Genomic DNA, 20262 nt, shown 5'->3' with positions numbered 1-20262 from the left:
CAGATACAGGTAAGTAACCTACCATAAAGGGAGCATGGAAATGAATGGGAACAGCACTGGGAATTACCAGGACATTTACAAGTCAAGACTGTGAGTAGGAGCTTCGACAACCACTATTTTTGAAAGAAAAATGTCATGCTTTCTTTATATTGGATAATATTTGACAGATTGGATAATACGTCTACTATAAACACAGTTTTGTGCCACAAACTGCAGACAATGCAATAGAGTTTGGTGAATTTAGTGCAACACAAAAAAAAAAAAAATTGGTAGAGTTGGAGTAGCATCTGCAATGGTAACAAACATTTAGAAACCGAAATGATCCAATAATCTAAAAATAGATCTGCTACACTAAAAAAATTCTGTGCAATGAGATTAGAAGCTTCCAAATTGTGGACTGATTGCTCAGCGACCACAGATGTAAGAAAGTATTAGCTTGGAAAAGCCTCAGCTTTCCAAAATTCAAAATCATTAAAAAGCAATCCGTTCATCATTCTATGATTTAACTGTTTCCTAGTCTATGAGAATAAACAGCAGGACACAATCCAGTTTGCGACATCCGTGTAGATTTAAAAAAAACCTTTTTAAGTAAATTAAGAAAATATATTCTTAAAGAAATAAAAAATAGATGAGCACAAAGAAATGTCATGATGAATCCTGAGACAAATTATCCTACATCGTTCCTAGTCTATGAAAACTGGTTTGAATAATAAACAGTGGAGTATTCAGTGACAGCATACAAATCAAAAGTATTTGTAATTATTAAGTTGTGCATGTTTTTAACTGACAAAACATGCTCACGGGCTTACTTTAAAATCTCTCACTGCTTGTTATCAAAGTTAAAAGATCATTTGCATACCAATACATATACTGTAAACATGAACTTCTCATTAAGGAAAGATGGATTTACAGTAATTTGATCTTTTACAAAAAGCTATTGGTAACCAAATCTTTCAGTGTCTAACTTTCTAGAAAATTAAACCAATGTTTCCACCCTCAAAGCTGAAACACTACCTCTTTAGGAAACAGCCCTGTTTATTTGTTAATCAGAAATACAATCAAGTGGCATATTTCCATTTGCTCTTCGGCTGACAGTTTCAGTTTCATTATATTTTACAAGAAAACAGCAGACTTGCAGAAGTCCTGTAAATTCTTTCAAATCGCAACTGATTTAATTACAGCAGTGAACAAACGCAGCAGTGATACAAAATAAGATCAGCCCAATTTCCCTTATCTGATGATAGGATCTCTCTTCCTGTTTGGCTTACAGCAGTGAGGACTTCTTGTTTTGTTTCGGCTTTTTGTTGGTTTCTTTTTTTCTGGTCAGGCTGCCTCTGTCAAGACTGACAGAAGCAAGAAGTTGACATGCCCTTAGGATTCCAGCTTGAGAACGATCCTCATACGAATATAGCTGAGTTTCAATCAGTAGGTCGGGGAATGATACTAATGTGGAGAAAATTATCTGGATAGCTCATATGTTCGCTTAGCCACTGAATGGGTGTTTCCAGCATTGGCTCAATTCCATGAATCATCACTTGAGTCTTCTGCTCTCCATCTAATTCAAAGAAAAAGAGAAACCACTAGTATACCATTCAAAGTTCACAGAAAGATTAAACATTTACTCATACTTAATTTACGGTAGATTTAATTGGTGTTACAGAGTTCAACATTTAACAGAACGAAAAGTAGGAAATATCAGCGTGGAGAAAGTTGAGATTTGTATAATCTAAAACAGAAACTTTGAGTAAAAATTAATTCCAAGAAAAAACTGGAATTAAGTGAAACTTAATGAAAGTGCCACTCCTCTTAACTAATTGCAAGGGGTTTTTTTTTAACCCTACAGTGATCTCAAGCTTGCTATCAACCCAGTTAAGGCACATCCACCTCACCCGGCTGTAAGGCACATGAATTTTACACATATCATGCTTAAAATGTTGAGCTTCCTAAAACATACTGGTAAGTAGCATTCTTAATACTGTGATCTCCTGAAAGAGCTGGACTATGTGTAATATAATACATGTATTATTTCTGAAGTAATTTTGTTTTGCTAAGAATAATTTACATAAATCACTAGCAATATTTTGGAGTTACTCTGAAGGCAGAGTTGGCACTGTCTTTTTCTCACTTAGTTTCATCTCTTGGAAAAGCTAAGTTAGCAAATGATTCCCAGTCTAACAAGAGTATTTTCTAAGAATATTTCAATTCTTTTTATTTATACTTGTCCCGGAGGAAGCAAGCACTTTGATCCTTTGATTCAAATGATGGGAACCAGCTAAAGCAACTGACATAACAGTCGTGACATGAATTAAAACAACAAAAAATGAAAACTTATTTCAGAGACAAGGGATGAGAAGAACATATGAAATATGCTTCAAATAATGGTTGGGGGGGGGGGAAAGTAGGCAGTGACCTTTCACTCATTTTATTCTATACTATGGCATTCTCACATGGACCTACCACAGTGAAATCCACATTCAGTACTCAAAAGTATTACCGCATTCACTAACTGGCATTTTATGTCCCCCTCCAGTGTCCTTATTACAGAACAAACCACCAAGAGCTGCATGGAAGAGAGCAGAATATAGAAGTGAAGGTACCATTACTGGTTCTTTCCATTCAGCAGCCCCAGCTGTAGTGTAATTTCTATTCTATAACACATATAAAATCACATTTGTTTGGTAGCCAAAATGATTTGACAGTTGCCTGAAGAAGTTTGTAGTATAACCAGCTATCTATGCTCACACAGCTAAATTATGCTGGTAAAAAAACCACCTTAAACATGTAGTTGACTTTACGCTAGTAATAATTCTTCCTACAAGAGCAGATAGTTGTGTTTGCCTAAAATGAAGCGTTATACTTTTGTTATTTGTTACCTACATATGGCACATTCTGTACAAAGTCTTCATTCTCTAAATACATAATACACACATTATCACACTAAATTAAGCATAAACACTTGCTGGCTTCTGGTTTTACTGCAGACAAGTCTGAAGAATGAAGCACATGATTGAAAAACCAACTTCTGGCATTTCTAGCCAAAACAGGTATTTATTGGGCTGAAACACTACCAGTCAGATTGTCAAGAGAATAAACTCCAAAAGAAATGATCTCAAGAAATCCAGTTGTGGTGGTGCATTCATTCATTTACAACACCAGTTTTCTTTCTTCTTAGGAGTTCGGGAACATCTAAATATTTTTAAGTAACCTCCAAAAATATGTATTTAACACTTTAAAATGAAAGGAATACCTATGGTATTCTTTAAACTGGTGTTAGTAACTTTTTAAAAATGTTTTATAGTATTACTTAATTTTCAGAAACAAGTAATTTGCATAAAACCAGATGACAGAATGCATCTAACTCTTTTTAGCCAGAACTTGCAAAAATTAAGATTAAAAGCTTTAGAACCCCAGTATCATTTTCTTGCCATTGGAGGAAAGGCTTATAAATGATAAACATTTTTTCTGGCTACTCCATTACTGTGCAACATAATATTTTCATATGTGTGTGCATGTGCCTACTCTTGTTTAAAAATGAAGCGCACAGGTAAACCTTGGTGCTTTCATTCCGTGTTCCAAATCCAGCTTTGCCCCTTTCTCATACAAGACTTTCATTCTGTTCCTTGGCAAACTGAGAAAGCCTCAGAGGTCAATGAAGAATTTACAGTTTAATTAAAATCTAAATCTCTGCATTAGCATTGTTTGTGCTTCAGTATTATCTCTGACAAAGCATCACTTCTCCTTAATTCCTTTTTCCCTCGAGGCTTGACTGAAGAGATCTTATCTCCCAATTCTGTATTTACTGCAGCCTTCTTTCACAAAATCCATTGTTTTTACTTCAACATTCTTCTCTCCTTTTGTTACCAGGAACCGTAAACTCTCACTTAAGGCACATTTACCCAAACTTTCCTCAACTCTCATGGTTTCTGTCACACATCTGATTATAAATCACAGAGTCTCTCTCATACAGACTCTTCTCTACTTTTTGTAGCAAAAAGTTGTCAAGAGCAAATACACTAAAAAATTACTGAAGAATATTCTTGTTTTGTCAACAGTTGTCTAATTCTTATCCATTTCCACTGTGATCTGAGTCCTGAATGATGTCCTAGCTATCATGAAAACTTCATCCACCGGTTTTAGAGATACAATAGATTAATAGATTTACAAAATGTTTTCCCTTCCATGATTTTTAGCTGCATCTTGACACACCAACCGCTGTCCTCTTCTTCCCCACTCCACAAGAAGCCTTTTTAAACTGACAAAATGCATCTACAAAGTGTACAAGTTGCTAAACACAACATACATTTAAGTTAATGGTACAAAATTTAAATGACCTAATTACAAAGAGTAGTGCTACTCTATATCATCGGCTAATGCCTGTGAAAATTAGGGCAAATAACTCTTAGTCACCTGCAGTGCACAGGGTCCTCACCTGATGATATTACTGTCAATACCCATTCTAAAATGTTCAGTAAGGTACTGAAAAAAACCCCAGGATTTCCTCAAAACCACTAAGTTCAAATTTTCCAGTAACCTCATCAACTTTTTTTGTCTTCTTAAAATCCTGTCAGAACTCAGTTACATGTTATTTATCACACAACCTAAGATTTTTTTTTTTTGCTTTGATGCAAATTACTCTTGGGAGTAAGATGAAGTGGAAATACAAGAAAAATAAAAGCACAACAATATTTGTTTTTTAAGTTTTCATACTGCTTCTTTGAGTATTTCTGTATTACTGAAGTGATGCACAAGTAACAAACACTGTTTTGACACTCGCAAAAAAACCCCAAAAACCAAAAACCCCTGAAAACCAATTAAGTAATCTATCAGAATGGTTGTCCCAAGATTAAATGATTTTTTTTTCTACTTTCCTTGTGAAGATGTACCAATAGAGAAGGTTCTACAGCCCTCTCAAGTTACTAGAGGCAAGCTCTAAGCACAGTTGATAAAGTTTTTTTGGTAAAACTTAATATTCCATCTCCAGAAGGCAGATAACTATGCTTATATGTTATGTACTAGGACATTTTTGAGACATTCAGCTCACTTAACTTAGACCTTAACTCAAGTCTGCAACACTTAAAGTGTTGACCAGATCCAGGCTAATTAACCATATCATGTAAAGTCAGAAGAGCTTTCCAGCTCTGTACAGAAAATAGAGAGAAACAAGAACCTCTGAACTGAAGGGCTTAAGAAGAGATCTGCTTTTCTGTCACCTGTAAGGTGGCTCCATGCTCCTGATGAGGAAACCACTACAAGAAAATACTGGCAAAGGACTCTTGCAGATAGGCATCTGCTGGAAGGAAGCAAGAGAGTGGCCTGTTGCATCTCAAGTGAGTCCTTGAGAGAGTAGCTCAAAGCCCTCCTCAACCTGAGGCAGCTTGAGTCCACTCTCTCTGCTTTAAGGGGAATGCCCTAACTACAATATTCAGTTTGCTAATCCCCAGCTTCCTTTAAAACCCCTCGATATCCAGGAATCAGCAAGACACAGTGGAAGAACAAACAAGAAAATCTGTAGACTTCAGAGAAGGTGGGAAGATGTGCAATGTCATGATATCACACAGTAAGTTTTTCTTTTTCCTTCAGCTGTATTAGTTGTTGCTTGTAAAGGAAACTACTCAGTATTAGGAAAACTAGCTTATTCAGCACCAATTCAGATTGTTGCACATAACCACTGATGCATCTACTGAGATATTATTTAAAAGAAAGAACTGGAGATAAAAGATTGGTTTATTTTTGAGACATATTCAAGGGCCTGAGAGCAGAATAGTGAAACGACGCTGCCTCTACCACAGGCACTTATTTCAGCCGGTTTTTACCCAGATTAGCACCTCAATGCTCAGCAGTGCTGCAGTGACATACTCCCTTTCACCTACACCAGATCAGCTCCTCTAGCCAAACTACATCTGTGATGTACCACTTAAAATTCTTTAGTGGGATGAAATACCTCCCTTCTGATTTGTGGCCTCAAGCAATCACCTGTCAGGGCAATTTAGCAGGCTTAAATCCCTTAACCATAGATAACACAAGATATTCAGGCTTTAGCAAAAGTGCCCCTGGAGTACTCAATTAGAATCCTCAGTATGCAAGTTCTCTGCATAGCAAGTCCCAAGAATCTGCCTCTAGTTGGGGGCAGCACCACGTATAAAATTGGCTTTACAACCCTAAAAAGGCAAATAGAACCTGGTACTTCAAATTAGGGGCAAACAATGCATTTCCTGTATGGTACAAGGCCGCAGGACTATAGACAAGGACACTAAAATGTATAAGGAGTAAACACAACCAAGTTTCATGCAGTAGCAGCATTTTAATAGTGTTACATAACTGGAAGCCAGCTTTTCCAGCTGCGAAGTGGGCCACAGACATTTGGTTGCTTATCTTCAGAATATATCATATGCTCTGGAGAAGATGATACATATTAAAGGTAATCCTGACAATAGGCTATACCGTATTTTAGGAAAACTCATCTTGGGACGGCATTATAAGGAGCAGAATTTTCTTTTTGTGACTGTGGTGTGGCTGCTTTCCTCCCCATTTCTTCTGCTCCCCAGATTATCTGGCAGAACAGTGTGTGCTCAGTACCTGGTGCCTCAGACATCTCAGAATCTGAAGAGACACACCAACACCTTCACTAGAAAGATTTTAATCTATCTCTGTAGGATCTCTTAATAAATTACTTACAGAAACATAGCTTTCAGTGATGTGCTTCGTGTGAGTAATGCAGTCTGCAGCCACTAAGTTTGTTACTGAAAGACATTGCTGACCCAATTTTGAAAGCCTAAAGCCAAAGCTGGGCAAGGCTAAATCTCCAGTAAGCAAAAGTGAAAATTTCCTTCTTGGAAGCTAGGCTTCTGGTCTGGCACCAAGGATCTGGCACCAAGGATCACACATGAAACTGTGAACTTATTTACAAAAGGCTATTCTATATTAGCAAGCAAATTCAAAGACTGTTCTAATCTGTAACCAAGTTTCTAATTGTAGGAAAGCACTGGCCAGTGGCTGAAGTTATTTCCCTCTCTAGGCACCTCAGTTTGGATAGTCTAGGACATAGAGACCAGACAGCCCCAAACAAGCCTCACAGTCTAAAGAAATTCTCCACCAGTTACTTCAGCACTGGTAGTAGGAAAGAAACAAATATTTGATGAATGTACTTCACTTTTTGCACTTTTACGTAAGCAGCATCTCTAAAAACCCTCAAACCTCAACAAAGTCAGCAATGGTTTCATTTGTTAGCCCTGAAACTTGACAAAGAGCACCTACCTCGTTTAACAGTAAGCTGGCCAAACAGCTCCAATGTCCAGTATTAAAATTGACAAAGACAGGATACCATTTACAACAAAACAAGCTTCACAATTTTTATCATTGTATGTGCTATAAAAAACCCTCACATGTTCATAAAATGCAAAAAAACAAATTAGGCTAAGGAGTATTTATGAACATCTTCACATCACTTTTGTAGTACTTACTATAGGCAGATACCATATATTTTTTAATTCATGGCAAAATATTTCTTTGCTCAATGAGCAACCAGAGCTACAGAATGAATTAAACTCATGTATAAATTAAATATTCATGCTTTACTTTTCTTCAGTACCTTTTAAAAAAGTATTAGAAACTAACACATATTATTGCAGGCTTTTCTATTCATAAACTCCAATCTAACTGGAACATCTGCAATCAGTTTCTGGCATGTATATGTATAATAATGACCAAGGTACAGAAATACGGTGAAGTGTTCTGATTCCACAGTAATGACAGCCTCAATATAAAGGGATCAAATAGAAAAATGGATTTGTATAGTGAACAAATTTTACTTAACCAGCTGAGTACTAACAAGAGCTCAATACCTATGTAATTTCATGGGAAGTGCACAAAAAGTTGATTTTGGTCAAATCTCATGACCAAATGATAGTCTGCTCTTCGAGTGAACCCAGCACAAGTACTTCAGAGTGCAAACATTCTCTTTACTAAACCCAAGTATTTCATACCTACAAAACTGTAGCTTCAAGGTCTAAGTTTAGGATGTGTTCGATTGAGCAGGGTTTTTTAACTAGGAATAAAATCCCATGAGCTTTTCCTCTTCCTCTCCTCCACGCTGGAATAATGATCAGTTTAAGGAGACACACGGATGATAGACTGGATCACATCAGCAGATACACTGTTCAGTATCCTCTGACCAAGAGCAAAAACATACAAAGAGTTCTGCAAAGCCAACTCTACAATAGCCTAGCCACAACAAAAGGTTCCTCTGACCTCAAAAATTTTAGATGCTGATATGTGACATGAAAGCACAGGACTGACTTTTCCTTCCTGCCTACATATCTCACCAGCACTGGGGAAAGCCACTGAAGCTGACTTAAGGTGAAGAACTCACACACAGAAATACAAGGTCAGTGCATTATTCAGCACAAATTTCTTTCTCAAAATGATTCCATGTCTGAAATAAGAATTGTTCCAAACACAAGATGTGGTTTGGAGAATAAGAATTACAGTTCCTGGATAGACTCTGAGTGCCCGTCATAAATATAAATAAACCATGACATAGATTTAGTTAACTGTCAGCAACAAGACAATATCACTCATTTTAACCATTGGTAGTAACATGAGTTCAATTGCTCAAACTGAAGGTCATGGTTTTCCTGAATGTCTGGTTTCAGTTTGTGGTACAGTAAATAAAAGCTACAACTTTGTATTTTGTTTTAAAATATCTTTTAAAAGGAATGTTAATTTTTAATACTTTACTGAACAACCTACAGATTTACAGAACAAGAGTGTTCAACCTATCTTTTCTACCATATCCACTAATTTAGCTTTAATTATTGCTCTACTTCTTTACATGGTTTTGACACAGGCCAGTTGACTGGTATCTTCATGATCTTCTCATGGTATAAACATCTCAACTTGAATTTAGGTATCTGTGACTTAATGGAAAGGACAAAACTTTCTTTGTCACAGTTCTTATATGATTACATTCCTTGGATTATCCCAGGCACAGTCCAGCCTTCTCCATCCCCAGAAGAGAACTGCAATATTATCATATTACCATCATCTACATTAAATATAACTAAATACTGAGATGAAATCAAATATTTGGCATCACCCCATTCATCATTTTCTTCTCCATGCAATTTTTCTCTCTTGTTATTTCCTGTCATCTTTTACCTCTATCTTCAGTCTAGATAGATCTTTAAGTCTATCATCAGGTTAGATAGCCACATTTCTGAAACACAGCAAAAAAAGCAGATTAAAGTAATGACCACAAGTAAAAGTTTATGATGCTTTGGAGCAGTGTATGAGAACTTGGCTTACACTTCTAATCTCATAGGAGCCAGAAAGCACGTAAAAGAACTAGAAAACCTTTTTTCGAGTCCACTCAAAAAATTTTTAGAGAAAGTGGATTTGGCCTGAAACACCACTAAGCAGACTAAGCCTGAGCAGATATTTTTAACAATTCCCCAAAACGATTAACACTTAGAGTAACACCATGTAAGACAAGGGAATTTTTCCTTCTGTAAAAGAGTTCATGCAATGCAATTGAAAAGCAGATAGAGGATGGAAATCGGTTAAGCTTTACTTAACTGAACTTTGCTGTTGTTGCTTTTATTTTATTCTTGTATATTTCATAGAAGTTTTTTAAATGGGCTTCTTGGAGTGAGTCCCAAACTAATTTATGAAAGAACCTCAAAATACTTTTCTTAAAAATCTGACATCTTAGTCTTTAAAGGGCTTTAGTAGACCTTACAAGGCCAAAGATGCTTCACATCAAACATCTAGCTTCAGGCAGAAGAAAATAAAGGTAAGACTAAACTCCCAGGGAATATTCTTATAACCCTTCTTCCTTAGCATCAGTGTCTTAGCCTCATCTTTGAACTAGCAATAAACCTGTGGTAGTTTATAAATGACTGAGGTTAGCAGCTGAGGCTTATAAAATGATTTTCTTCAATGCATTAAGTTTGGCCATTCACATATGAACAAAGTGACAAAGTTCAATGTAAATTGTGCTGCTGTTCCATGTAACAAGCAAGCACACATTTTAGATACATGAATAACAGGCAGGGTGTGCAATAAAAGATAAACACTTGAATGCATGACAAATTGAGGCCAACTCATCCATGATATGTCTTCCATTGTTGAAGGAGAGCTAAATCACCTTTAAGAGTTGTGTAGCTTTTTTGAACAGCAGGCATCTTGACTTACAATAAGTTAACCCTTTTATGCACTGTGCCCTTAATTAGATTTGAGGTTGCCCTTCCCTCTAAACAGTGTACAACTGACCATCAGAAATTAGGGCTCTCTCTCTATACAGGGAGAGTTTAGGGAGCTAAACATGATTAATGTGGTTCTTGGGGAAAGAAAAAAAAAAAAAAAACAAAACCAAAAAAACCAAACAAACACCAAAAAAAAAAAATCACATTTGATATAGAGTTATCTCTACCAAGTCTGGTCTAAAGCAAATCAATTCGCAGTAAAAGACCTTGTTACTAATGGTTGGTGAGAACTTTTATAATGTCATTGTTGTCAAACTACTACTATGCCACACAATTAAATAACAAATTCTCTATGCAATCATATTATATATCCCCAAGTATATGCACATTCATACACTTTTAAAGGTTTTTAATGGCATTCTTGAACTTTCAACCTCAAGTTTACTTCATTTTCAAGTTACTATAATTCACATCATGCCTGCAAATATTCTGTGATCCTAATGGCCGTCCACCTTTTATAAAGAACTTTTCAGCTAATCAAATGATGACCTATTCCTAGCAAAGCAAAGAAGGATTACTGATTCTGAAAAGTCACTCTCAATACAGAAGAGACCAGCACGTTCACTTGTTTTCAAGCCATAATGCTAATTGCTAGCTTATCTGCCCAGTTTAATACATCAAATTCAAAAGTGGACATTGGGACATAATTACAATTTAAAACCATTTGGTTGAAGAGTGATAAGTGACACATAAAGATTGAAGGCTTAATGGCTGTTATTTTATGTTTTGTGCCTTCCCCTATTTAACTAGAGAAAAATAAACTGGTTTTTCCTTTTAAAAAATGCTACTTCCAGGAATATTATGTTATTTAACAAAGTCAACAACTTCACAAGCAAACTGCATGTGAAAAGTGAGATGAGCTATTCAATTATACCCAAAGTATGGACAGTTTTGTTCCGTGTCTGACAAATTCTTCAACCTCTGCTAAGCTGATCAGTAAAAACTCTGCTAATTGAATCCATTGATGTGAAAAACCACAGGCTCAAGTCTGTACTGCATACATCAGGCTGAAGGATTTCTGCTCCAGCCATGGCGGTAATAGTCAGTGAGGTCAGGTCAAAGAGGGTTAAAGTGAGTCAGGATATAGCCAAAGGAATACATCAAACACTGATTTTAAAAGGGCAATTAATCTTAGACAGAAATGCTTCCTGGGGAATGAGATCTCAATCTTAAGAGCACACTACATGATGTAGCAGTAAAAATGTACATATACAAGCTTAGAGAGCTTTCATCCTGTGATCACAAACAGAAGGGGAGTGCTGTTTATCAGAGAAATACAAACCCTTGCTAAAATACTTACATTAGCTTCTTCCGGGCCCTTACTCATCGAAAAATAAATTCTGTAATGAGCAGGCTATAGAGTTTGCACACATGAAATACCATTTTTTGTACATGTACTGTAGGTTCTTTTGAATAGCTAGTAGACTAAAGTATTTAGAGATCTCTACCACAGTAAAATTAAAGAATCTAGCATTGAAAAATTCAGGAAAGAGTGGTGAAAGGAGTAATGGAATACCTGCAGGACTATTTACACTGAACACTAAAAAAAGTAACACCCCTTCTTAAAACGGCTACCTGGTCAGAATTAAAATTACAAGTAAGTTTTAATTAAAAGTTCTTTTTAGCTTTTCCATTCTAAAATATTAAGACAGTTAACTGCAAAGCTGACAAGACTGTAATATAATTTTTACTTTTAATGAGGGTTTGAGTCATAACCTAAATATTTTTAATTTAGAGTTCAGAAAGTACTTTTTCTGCTTTATAGTAGAAAAATAGATCCATAAAGCTTACAATGCAAACATACAGCATTTGCAAACAAAATTTGCTACATTAGTATTATTAATTAGTTAGCAAGATTACTAGGAATCATTAGCTATGTAGACAAATATATACACGTATGAAATTAATTACCACAAATTTGGCTGCATTAGCTCACAGCACTAAAGAGAACTGGCTTTGCAACCATCTCTCCATCTGAGGATATTGATGCCCAACATCACAAGTGTCAGAAGGGCATCTCTTTGGGTATCTTGGTTCATACATGTGGCTGCTTGGCTTAAATGGCTGGTGACAGCTTGCACAAAGATATTTGACCTAGCGAAGTTTGCCAAAGTGTAGAGACCTGCGGCATTTTGCCATTGTAAATGTGGCGATGACACCATCTGAAAAAAGGACAAGTGCATTCAAAATCTTCACTGACTGCAGCATCTCTGTGCACAAGCCAAACCACTGCATAAGATTTTGGCTTTGACATAAGGAAAAGTTTTACCTCTATTTTTTAACAGATATTCTCCAAATGGCTACAGGTGCAAAGTAAAATACAAAGTTATCCACTGATTTTGAAGTTATAAAAATCTGATTAAAATGGGGTATTTGAGCAGGGGAACACTACTGTTAGCAAGTGCTGCTGAATCCTTAGAGAAGAGACTAGGACACACAGTGGATTATTTTCCTTTACATTACTGGCAAAATGGCTATTTTTCTCCTAATTATTTTTGCAGGTCCTTTAGTTTTGCAGGTTCTATTTTTCCAGCCCTGTAAGAAGTTTATCTCCTAGAAAAAATCAAGTTATACCTATATGCATCAAGACAAAATAGAACCAGACTGCAAGAGAGATGCAAGGAAGATGGGAATGATTTTACTCAGCCAAACCCCAAAGACACAGTACATACACCTAATTTAAAGGCATAGATATAATTCAAAAAATGGGCCAGAATCCACTCTTTGAACTTCAGGGGAAATGCCAGAGAACAGCTCATGCCTATTCAGCTAAATTATCTGCCCCTCTCTACTACCTATTGAGAATAGACCCCAGATAGTTAATCCATGAGTCCTGCTCATATTTTCTGGGAGAATATTAATATGCTTTGACCAAAATTATGCCCAAGAACTGCTAATAGTCATACAGCACAAACAACACATGTTCTAGCTCACTTTTGTTTACTAGTATAAATAAAAACACTGAGACCACATCATTTAAATCTGTTTGTGTGCTGCAGTGTCCTGGTTGAGAACTTCACATTGTGGATCTTCACAGAGGGCTATTACTGTCTCCTGAAAGCTTTGGCAGACCCTAATCTCAGTTACTCTTGCACCAATTACAGCATGAAATGCATTGTCACATCCTCTGTGAAACTAACCATAAGAAATATCCCATAAATCTTGTGCTTCATGTACTTCAAGCTGTTGCTGACATGCAAGCAAGGATATACAAGAAACAAGAAGAAAGGCTTGGTTTGGGTTTCTTTCCACGAAGTTCTTGATGGCTCAACTCATACTGAGTGACCTTTGTGGCTTCTGGAGGAACACAGACTGACACAGATCACAACTCAAAAAAAAATCCAATTCTTAACTCTGCTACTGACCTCAGTGTGACCAGGTACAAGCCACACCACCCCTCTGTGCCTCTTAATTTCTCCTTTTTTGTCCCTCTTCACTCATCTTTTATCTAAGTGATAAATTCTGTGGGAACACACTGCAACATGTACAGTGCATAAGGAACCTGAGGTCTCCTCCTAAAACACAAAAAACACTCATTTTAAAACTGAAAATTTAACACAACCAAAACACTCTGTCATGATGCTTCGGTCCCAACAGTTCTCCTAAAACTCACATACATAGTAGATGACCAGGCAGGTTTTCTGTCAGTAATTTTCCACAATCTTTTCTTAACTGCCTAGATTTCCAAATCTATATAGCACTCAGTCAGGAAATTGGTGGTAGGACACTGATGTTTCCAGGAAGAGCAGACTATTCTAGGATGAAAAATCCCACCTCTCTTCTGGAGAGAATTTTAGAAATGCTGGCTTGGGATTTTCAAACAGAATCCTCCTGTGGAGGATTTTTCTTCCTCCTTTTCATACTACTACTGTTAATGATAGACTTAAATAACTTTGTGCCTGAATAAAGTCATTGGCCTTTTGACTAATTTAAAGAGAATAGTCTGGAGTCTGATCCTAATAAAACTTATTGGGTGGCCGGCAGAACAAATTTAGCTGAAGCTGAACAAATTTCCAAAGGCTTGTCCGAGAAAGAGGATTATTTCCCTATTTGCTGTACCTCTTCCTACAGGGTACCATTCTGAATGTGCGTGCCTGTGCATGCCCAGAAACCACTTCTAAGTCACAAAGAAACAGCACATTACTTTTGTGATGTTAGCAAAGTTGCTGGATGCCAGAGGAGAGTAGACTAGAATAGACTACTGCAGTTGGAAGGGACCTACAATGATCATTTCATCCAACTGCCTGAGAAATCCAGGGCTGGCCAAAAGTCAGAACATGTTATTAAGGGCATTGTGCAAATGCTTCTTAAACACTGACAGGCTTGGAGCAACGACCACCTCTCTTAAGAAACTGTTCTAGTGTTTGACCACACTCATGGTAAAGAAATGCTTCATAAGGTCCAGTCTAAACCTCCCCAGTGCAGCTTTGAGCTATTCCCACCTGTCCTATCACCGGATACTAGGGGAAGAACTTAACATTTCCCTCTCCCCTTCCTCAGGAAGCTGCTCCTCACAGGACATGCCTTCCAGCCGAGCTTTGTTGCTCTCCTCTGGAGGCACTCGAGTACCTTAACACCCTCACACTGTGGGACCCAGAATGGCACACAGTGCTTCAGGTGAGGCTGCACCCATGCTGAATACAGCGGGATAATCACCTCTTCTGACTGTCTGTGCTGTGTTTGATGCAACCCAGGATGTGGTTTGCTCTCTTGGCTGCCAGGACACACAGCTGCCTCATACTGGGTCTGCCACTAGCCAGCACCCTCAGACCCTTTACTGCAGGCCTGCTCTCCAGCCAGTCCTCTCCCAGTTTATATCCACGCTCTGTGCTACTCTGTCCTAGGTGCAGAATCTTGGCATTTGGACTTACTAAGTTTCATCCCATTTGCCAACAGGAAAGGAGCAAAGCACTCATAAGCTACCAAATGGATAATCCTTGTAGAGTCGATTGAGAGAAAGTTAGATAAACCCTTAAAACCAAGCCATGTTCAGTGTTTCCCAAGAAATTGTATTTCCCACAGGCAGCCCCACATACCCACTCTGTTTCCTTTTAGGAGCAAGTGAGCCAGAACATTCTGCACACAACAGAAGCCCTCTCTGATTATGTAAAGAGTTTGTTTAGAAATGAAGATGGCTAACAAGAAGCACATCTGCCATGTTATTCTCAGATTATTTGCACCTTTCCATGTGGACATGACAAATTAATTCTACATTAATTGATTCTGTGGTCATGACTATTAATTCTATAATCTCAAGACAACCTCTGGACTTCCACACCTTTTGATCAACAAGGACTACTAAATCAAAAGGTATGCAATTTTAACACAGAAAAAAACCCTGTTTCCACTTCAACTTAAAAAAAGGCAACTGGGGCAGGTAGGTGTTTGTGGGTGTAAAAAAACCAAAAAACCAAAACTCAAAAAGTCGGCAGTAAGATGAAAGTCAGCTGCAAGAGGATAATCCAAGCAGATGGCCTAGTTAGGAAAAGATAACAGGCACAAATAATGACTCACAGCAGAAAGGAGAAGTACAGGATGACCTCCGATATGGAAAGCACCACTGAGTCAAGGATGCAAGGAGGGCGGAATAGCTTAAGCAGTGGTCTGAAGGTCAGTTGTGGCCTGCAAGATGATTCCCACAGAAGAGGAGACAGTGGACTAGAATTCGTATCACTAGCGAGCTTTTTACCATCTTTTAGTAAACCCACTCTCTACAAGACCTCTAACCCTTCACAATACTCTCATAGCCATGTGGGATCAAAGTGTGGCTAATCAAGTGCCTAAAACTGCCCAGGGCTTGTTGTATTTTTAAATTTAGGAGGCCTGGGAAAGTATTTCAACACTGCACCTCCACAGCACTGAAAAGCAGAGACCAGTCTGCAGAGAGCACATGCAATCAGACTTACTAGTTAGACATGGGGAGTAAAGACTTCCTCAGTTTGCTAACCACAGGAGCAGCAAGGAATGGGATGGTGCTGTGCTGTTTCAATTCCCACAGTAAGCCCCATGTCAAGCTAATACTGACCTCAGGCAGAGCAAGCCCAGTCATATTTCATGTCTATCCAAAGACATTCACACTGCATAAATTTACCTCCTTCTGTTGCACAATTTCTCATTTGTATCAAAATTAGGAGTCTACATGGCAAATCTAATCTAAATTCAATTTTCTGTTTAACTAATTTACTGGAAGTTAATGCTTAAAAAACTGAGGGAGAACAAAAACAATTAATATGTAGTCTCTCATACATTATACATTAAAAAAAGCTGAGAGTTAATTGAAAACAGTTGATCCCTAATTTTACAAAATCATTCAGTACAGCAAATCTTAAGAGAAAAATCCTGAAAGTCTTTTTGATCCTTGTTTTATTTCTGAAAGAACTAATGACACTGCTTTAGAAAGAGGTCAGTTCATGCAGCTTTTCTGAATGAACAACAATGCTGTGAAAACTGGGAAAGATTGATAGCCTACTGTTTGCGTCATTATGTCCAAATGTTTACCATTTGAGCCTTCAAGGAAGCATGAGACAAAAATCAAAACAAGTTTTATGAAGACTTCAACAACACTAGCAAATTAAAATTGTATCCAGAATTGTTTGGATATGATAGCAGTGCAAGAAAACTGCTTTCTTCTACATTACACAGTTTTTATCTTTGCATTATGCCCAATGTCTTAAATTTCTTGTGTGGAAGACGAAAAATCTTTCCCTTCCCAGAACTCTGTTTTCTATCACTTTAACCCTTTGCCTCTTCAAAGCATTCTGTTGAACTCAACACTGTTTCCCCTTGCAGTTGTTGCTTTGTACTTATGTAAGATCATACTGTGTTCCTCCCTTTCTCCTAATAAGATGAGTCACTATTTCTAAATTAACTGTTTGTGATATTAGGATGTTCATTTACAGGAACTTCATAAATGTGCACTAAACAATTTTTTTCTCCCATAGTTGTGAATGATTCAATTTTTTTTTTCCAATTTGATGAACACTGACACTTAGAACTGATTTTTTTCTGGAAACAAAGGCTCCTTAATTGGCAACATGAACGCTATCACCAGATACAGAAAGTCATGGGGAAACACAGCATGACTTCCTTGAAGCAACATTTAATTTTATTATGTGTCATAAACAACAGTGTTGCTGTAAGCAGGTGGCCTAATCCACCTAATCTGAGTAAAACACAGAATTCTGGACAGTAGGGGAGAGTAGCAATGGGATTATCTTCTTCAGGGACAGATAATTTTGTTATTCATCAGTTTGAGGAAGAATACCCATAAGTATTCTATCCTATCAGGTATGTGACCTTTTGCTAGAATTGCAGTCAACAACATGGTGCTAACATCCTCTCTTCCTTACCTGCATAGAAGCTACAACAACACAGTCTAAGAGACCACAAGCAATATCAAGCTTTATCTTAGCCTGTTCCAGTATAATCCACTAAACCTTCACATAAACAGTAATAACTTTGAAGTTATTTAAATAACTGCCTAATTTTCTGGAACTGGAACTACTGCAGACAATTGCACTTTACCACACAAGAACTGTCCAATTAAAGAATCAACTTTTGTCTGTGCAAGTGGCATCCACAAGCATAAGAAAAAAGATCAGACAATGAGTTTAGAGGTTGCAGCATGAATAATCAGAATAATCTGATTCTAACCCTTATTCTAAACACTCATGAATGGGTGTTTCATATTAAATAAAAAAGCCATTTATCATGAGCTTAGATTCAAAGCTACATGATGCACAGTCTATGAGAAGCAAAGTTGTAGGATTTTTGACTGTTGGCTGGAAAGGATAAATGTACAGTTTCAAGAGTGTAAAATAGTGAATGAGAAGGGCAACACTGGACAACTTTATTCTGACTTCCCAAAGTAACTAACCAGGACATTGGTCATTTTGAAGAACAAATGAAAAGCAAGAGAAACTGGGAAATGGAAGAATGCTGATAAAGAGGCACAGTCCCTAGGTGTCAAAATATTTTAGATTTTCATATCCAGTGATACAAAAATTTGCTGGTAAACTCTAGGAAAACTGAACTATAAGTCTAGATAATAGAATACCACCGGAAAAAAAAAATAGAAAGCAAAAAGAAAAAACTAACACAGAAGTGACTATTGACTAATTACAACCCCAGAGAACTAGATCTATTCCTGTTAGGAAACCAGCTAAGGTCTGAAAATCTGCAAAATTAGTTATATAAATTATGGTGAGCTTAGTCAAAGGGGAGTTAGTTTTAGAGGATCCAAAAGCAGATACTAAAAGAGTAACAAAGGACAGCAAGAACTATTACTAGAACAGATGATGAAGGAACATGAGCAGGAAAAAGAAGAGACATTGACATGACAGAAATAAGACAGGTCAGTGCAAGTTGAAAAGAGAACTGAAAAGTAAGTACCCCTCTTTCCTGATGCTGCCAACAGAATCAAATATAATGAGACACTGCCCAAAAACCCAACTGACCAGCTTGCCTCAGATTTAAGTACAAACAACTAGGGAGAAGCAAACATAAAAAACAAGTATGCACACACTCCTCCAACAGAGGATGATCACAACTGAGAACTAAACACAGTTTACTATGTTCAAAGCACAGAACTTGCAATGTTCTACCTTAAAAGACTGAAAACTGAAATGAAATTGCCCATCTTCCAGGGAGGATTTCCAAAAACTCTAGACTGTCAGGAATAGTAGTCCATGAATGGCAAAGTAAGTTATATAGATAACTACACAACTCCCAAATTTGATTTCAATTGTATGCAGCCTTTAGACAAACTGAATTAAACAATAATTATGGAAATACAGCAAACAAAATTATACTAATACACAATATAGTTTTATCCATGGTAAAATTTCAGATTGAGGTGACTTTAATTTATGGACTACTGTGTAACTGATAAAATACAGTTTATTTTACTAAATACAAAAATATAATATGCCTTAAAGAAAAACTACAGCAGACTACTATACAGAGGAAGTGATTATTGGACTAGTTTGAAAATATTGATTTTAATATTTATTAAATATGACAAGAAGGACTTCACTGCTTCTCAAACTTTATGTCAACACAGGAAGACCGGAACAAAGAAAATAACTGAAACAAATGAAATGTATCAATGTTCAGTGGAAGGTGGTGAACTGTTCTTACTGTTTCTGTTGCCACATAACCACAAACACTGCCTATGAAGCAGCTAAATAGGAACCATGTAAAAAGAAAAACTATTCAGCTAATGAGAAAACATGATTTAACACATTTGCTGTCTATATACTTATTCAGACACAAAATTAGAGAGGGTTATATTAGATCAGTTCTAACCTAGCTTTCTGAAAGAAAGTACTGCACAGTACTGCAGGAGGAGCAATACATTGTGAACTAAGTGCATCTTCCTTGAAGGTTCCCTGAACATTTTATTATTCTTAAAGTTGTTTCCAGTACCTAAAGCAGGCCTACAAGAGAGCTGGAGAGGGACTTTTTACAAGGCATGAAGGGATAGGAAAAAGGGAAATGGCTTTAAACTGAAAGAGGACAGGTTTAAATTAGATATTAGGAATAAATTCCTTACTTAGCAGGTGATGAGACAGCAGCACAGGCTGTGCAGAGAAGCTGAAGATGCCCCATCCCTGGAAGTATTCCAGGCCAGGTTGGATGGGGCCTTGAGCAACCTGGAATGGTGGAAGGTGCCCCTGCCCATGGCAGCAGGGTTGGAACTAGATGAACTTTAAGATCCCTTCCAATCCAAAACATTCTATGATTCTGTGTTTGCTAATAACAAAGACAGCCATTCTCATTGTTGCTTTAAAAAACAGGGTATCCTTTACAGTCAAGATAATTACTGTAATTGCCAATAGTTTTAAGAGCTACACTGGCTTCTCAGTGCTTGTTCTAATTACACAGCTTTTCTTTATACTTTCTGATCATTACTACTAATGTATGAAATGCTTGATAGACATTTTGACAAATGGGTTCTCAACTACTGTGCACTCTGCTCCAACACCACTGCAGGGATAGA

General features: G+C 37.1%; 1 protein-coding gene across 2 annotated transcripts in view; it reads right to left on the bottom strand.

The window, feature by feature from the left end:
• Positions 1 to 20262, bottom strand: part of ATG5 (autophagy related 5) — a 112618-nt gene that overhangs the window by 40274 nt on the left and 52082 nt on the right. The window contains exon 8 of one of the 2 annotated variants that reach the window (XM_066179480.1): positions 226 to 1555. The exons of the other annotated variant lie outside the window; for it this stretch is intronic. Within the exon in view, the coding sequence (XP_066035577.1) occupies positions 1419 to 1555 (137 nt within the window). The 3' untranslated portion in view covers positions 226 to 1418. Of the gene's footprint in view, positions 1 to 225; positions 1556 to 20262 lie in introns of those variants that run through there. 2 annotated transcript variants of the gene reach the window in all.

The sequence above is a fragment of the Chamaea fasciata genome, unplaced genomic scaffold, assembly GCF_029207755.1.
Source record: "Chamaea fasciata isolate MVZ Bird 193981 ecotype frontalis unplaced genomic scaffold, bChaFas1.0.hap1 SCAF_3, whole genome shotgun sequence".
NCBI lineage: Eukaryota > Metazoa > Chordata > Aves > Passeriformes > Sylviidae > Chamaea > Chamaea fasciata.
This window is presented reverse-complemented; position numbering and strand designations above follow the sequence as displayed.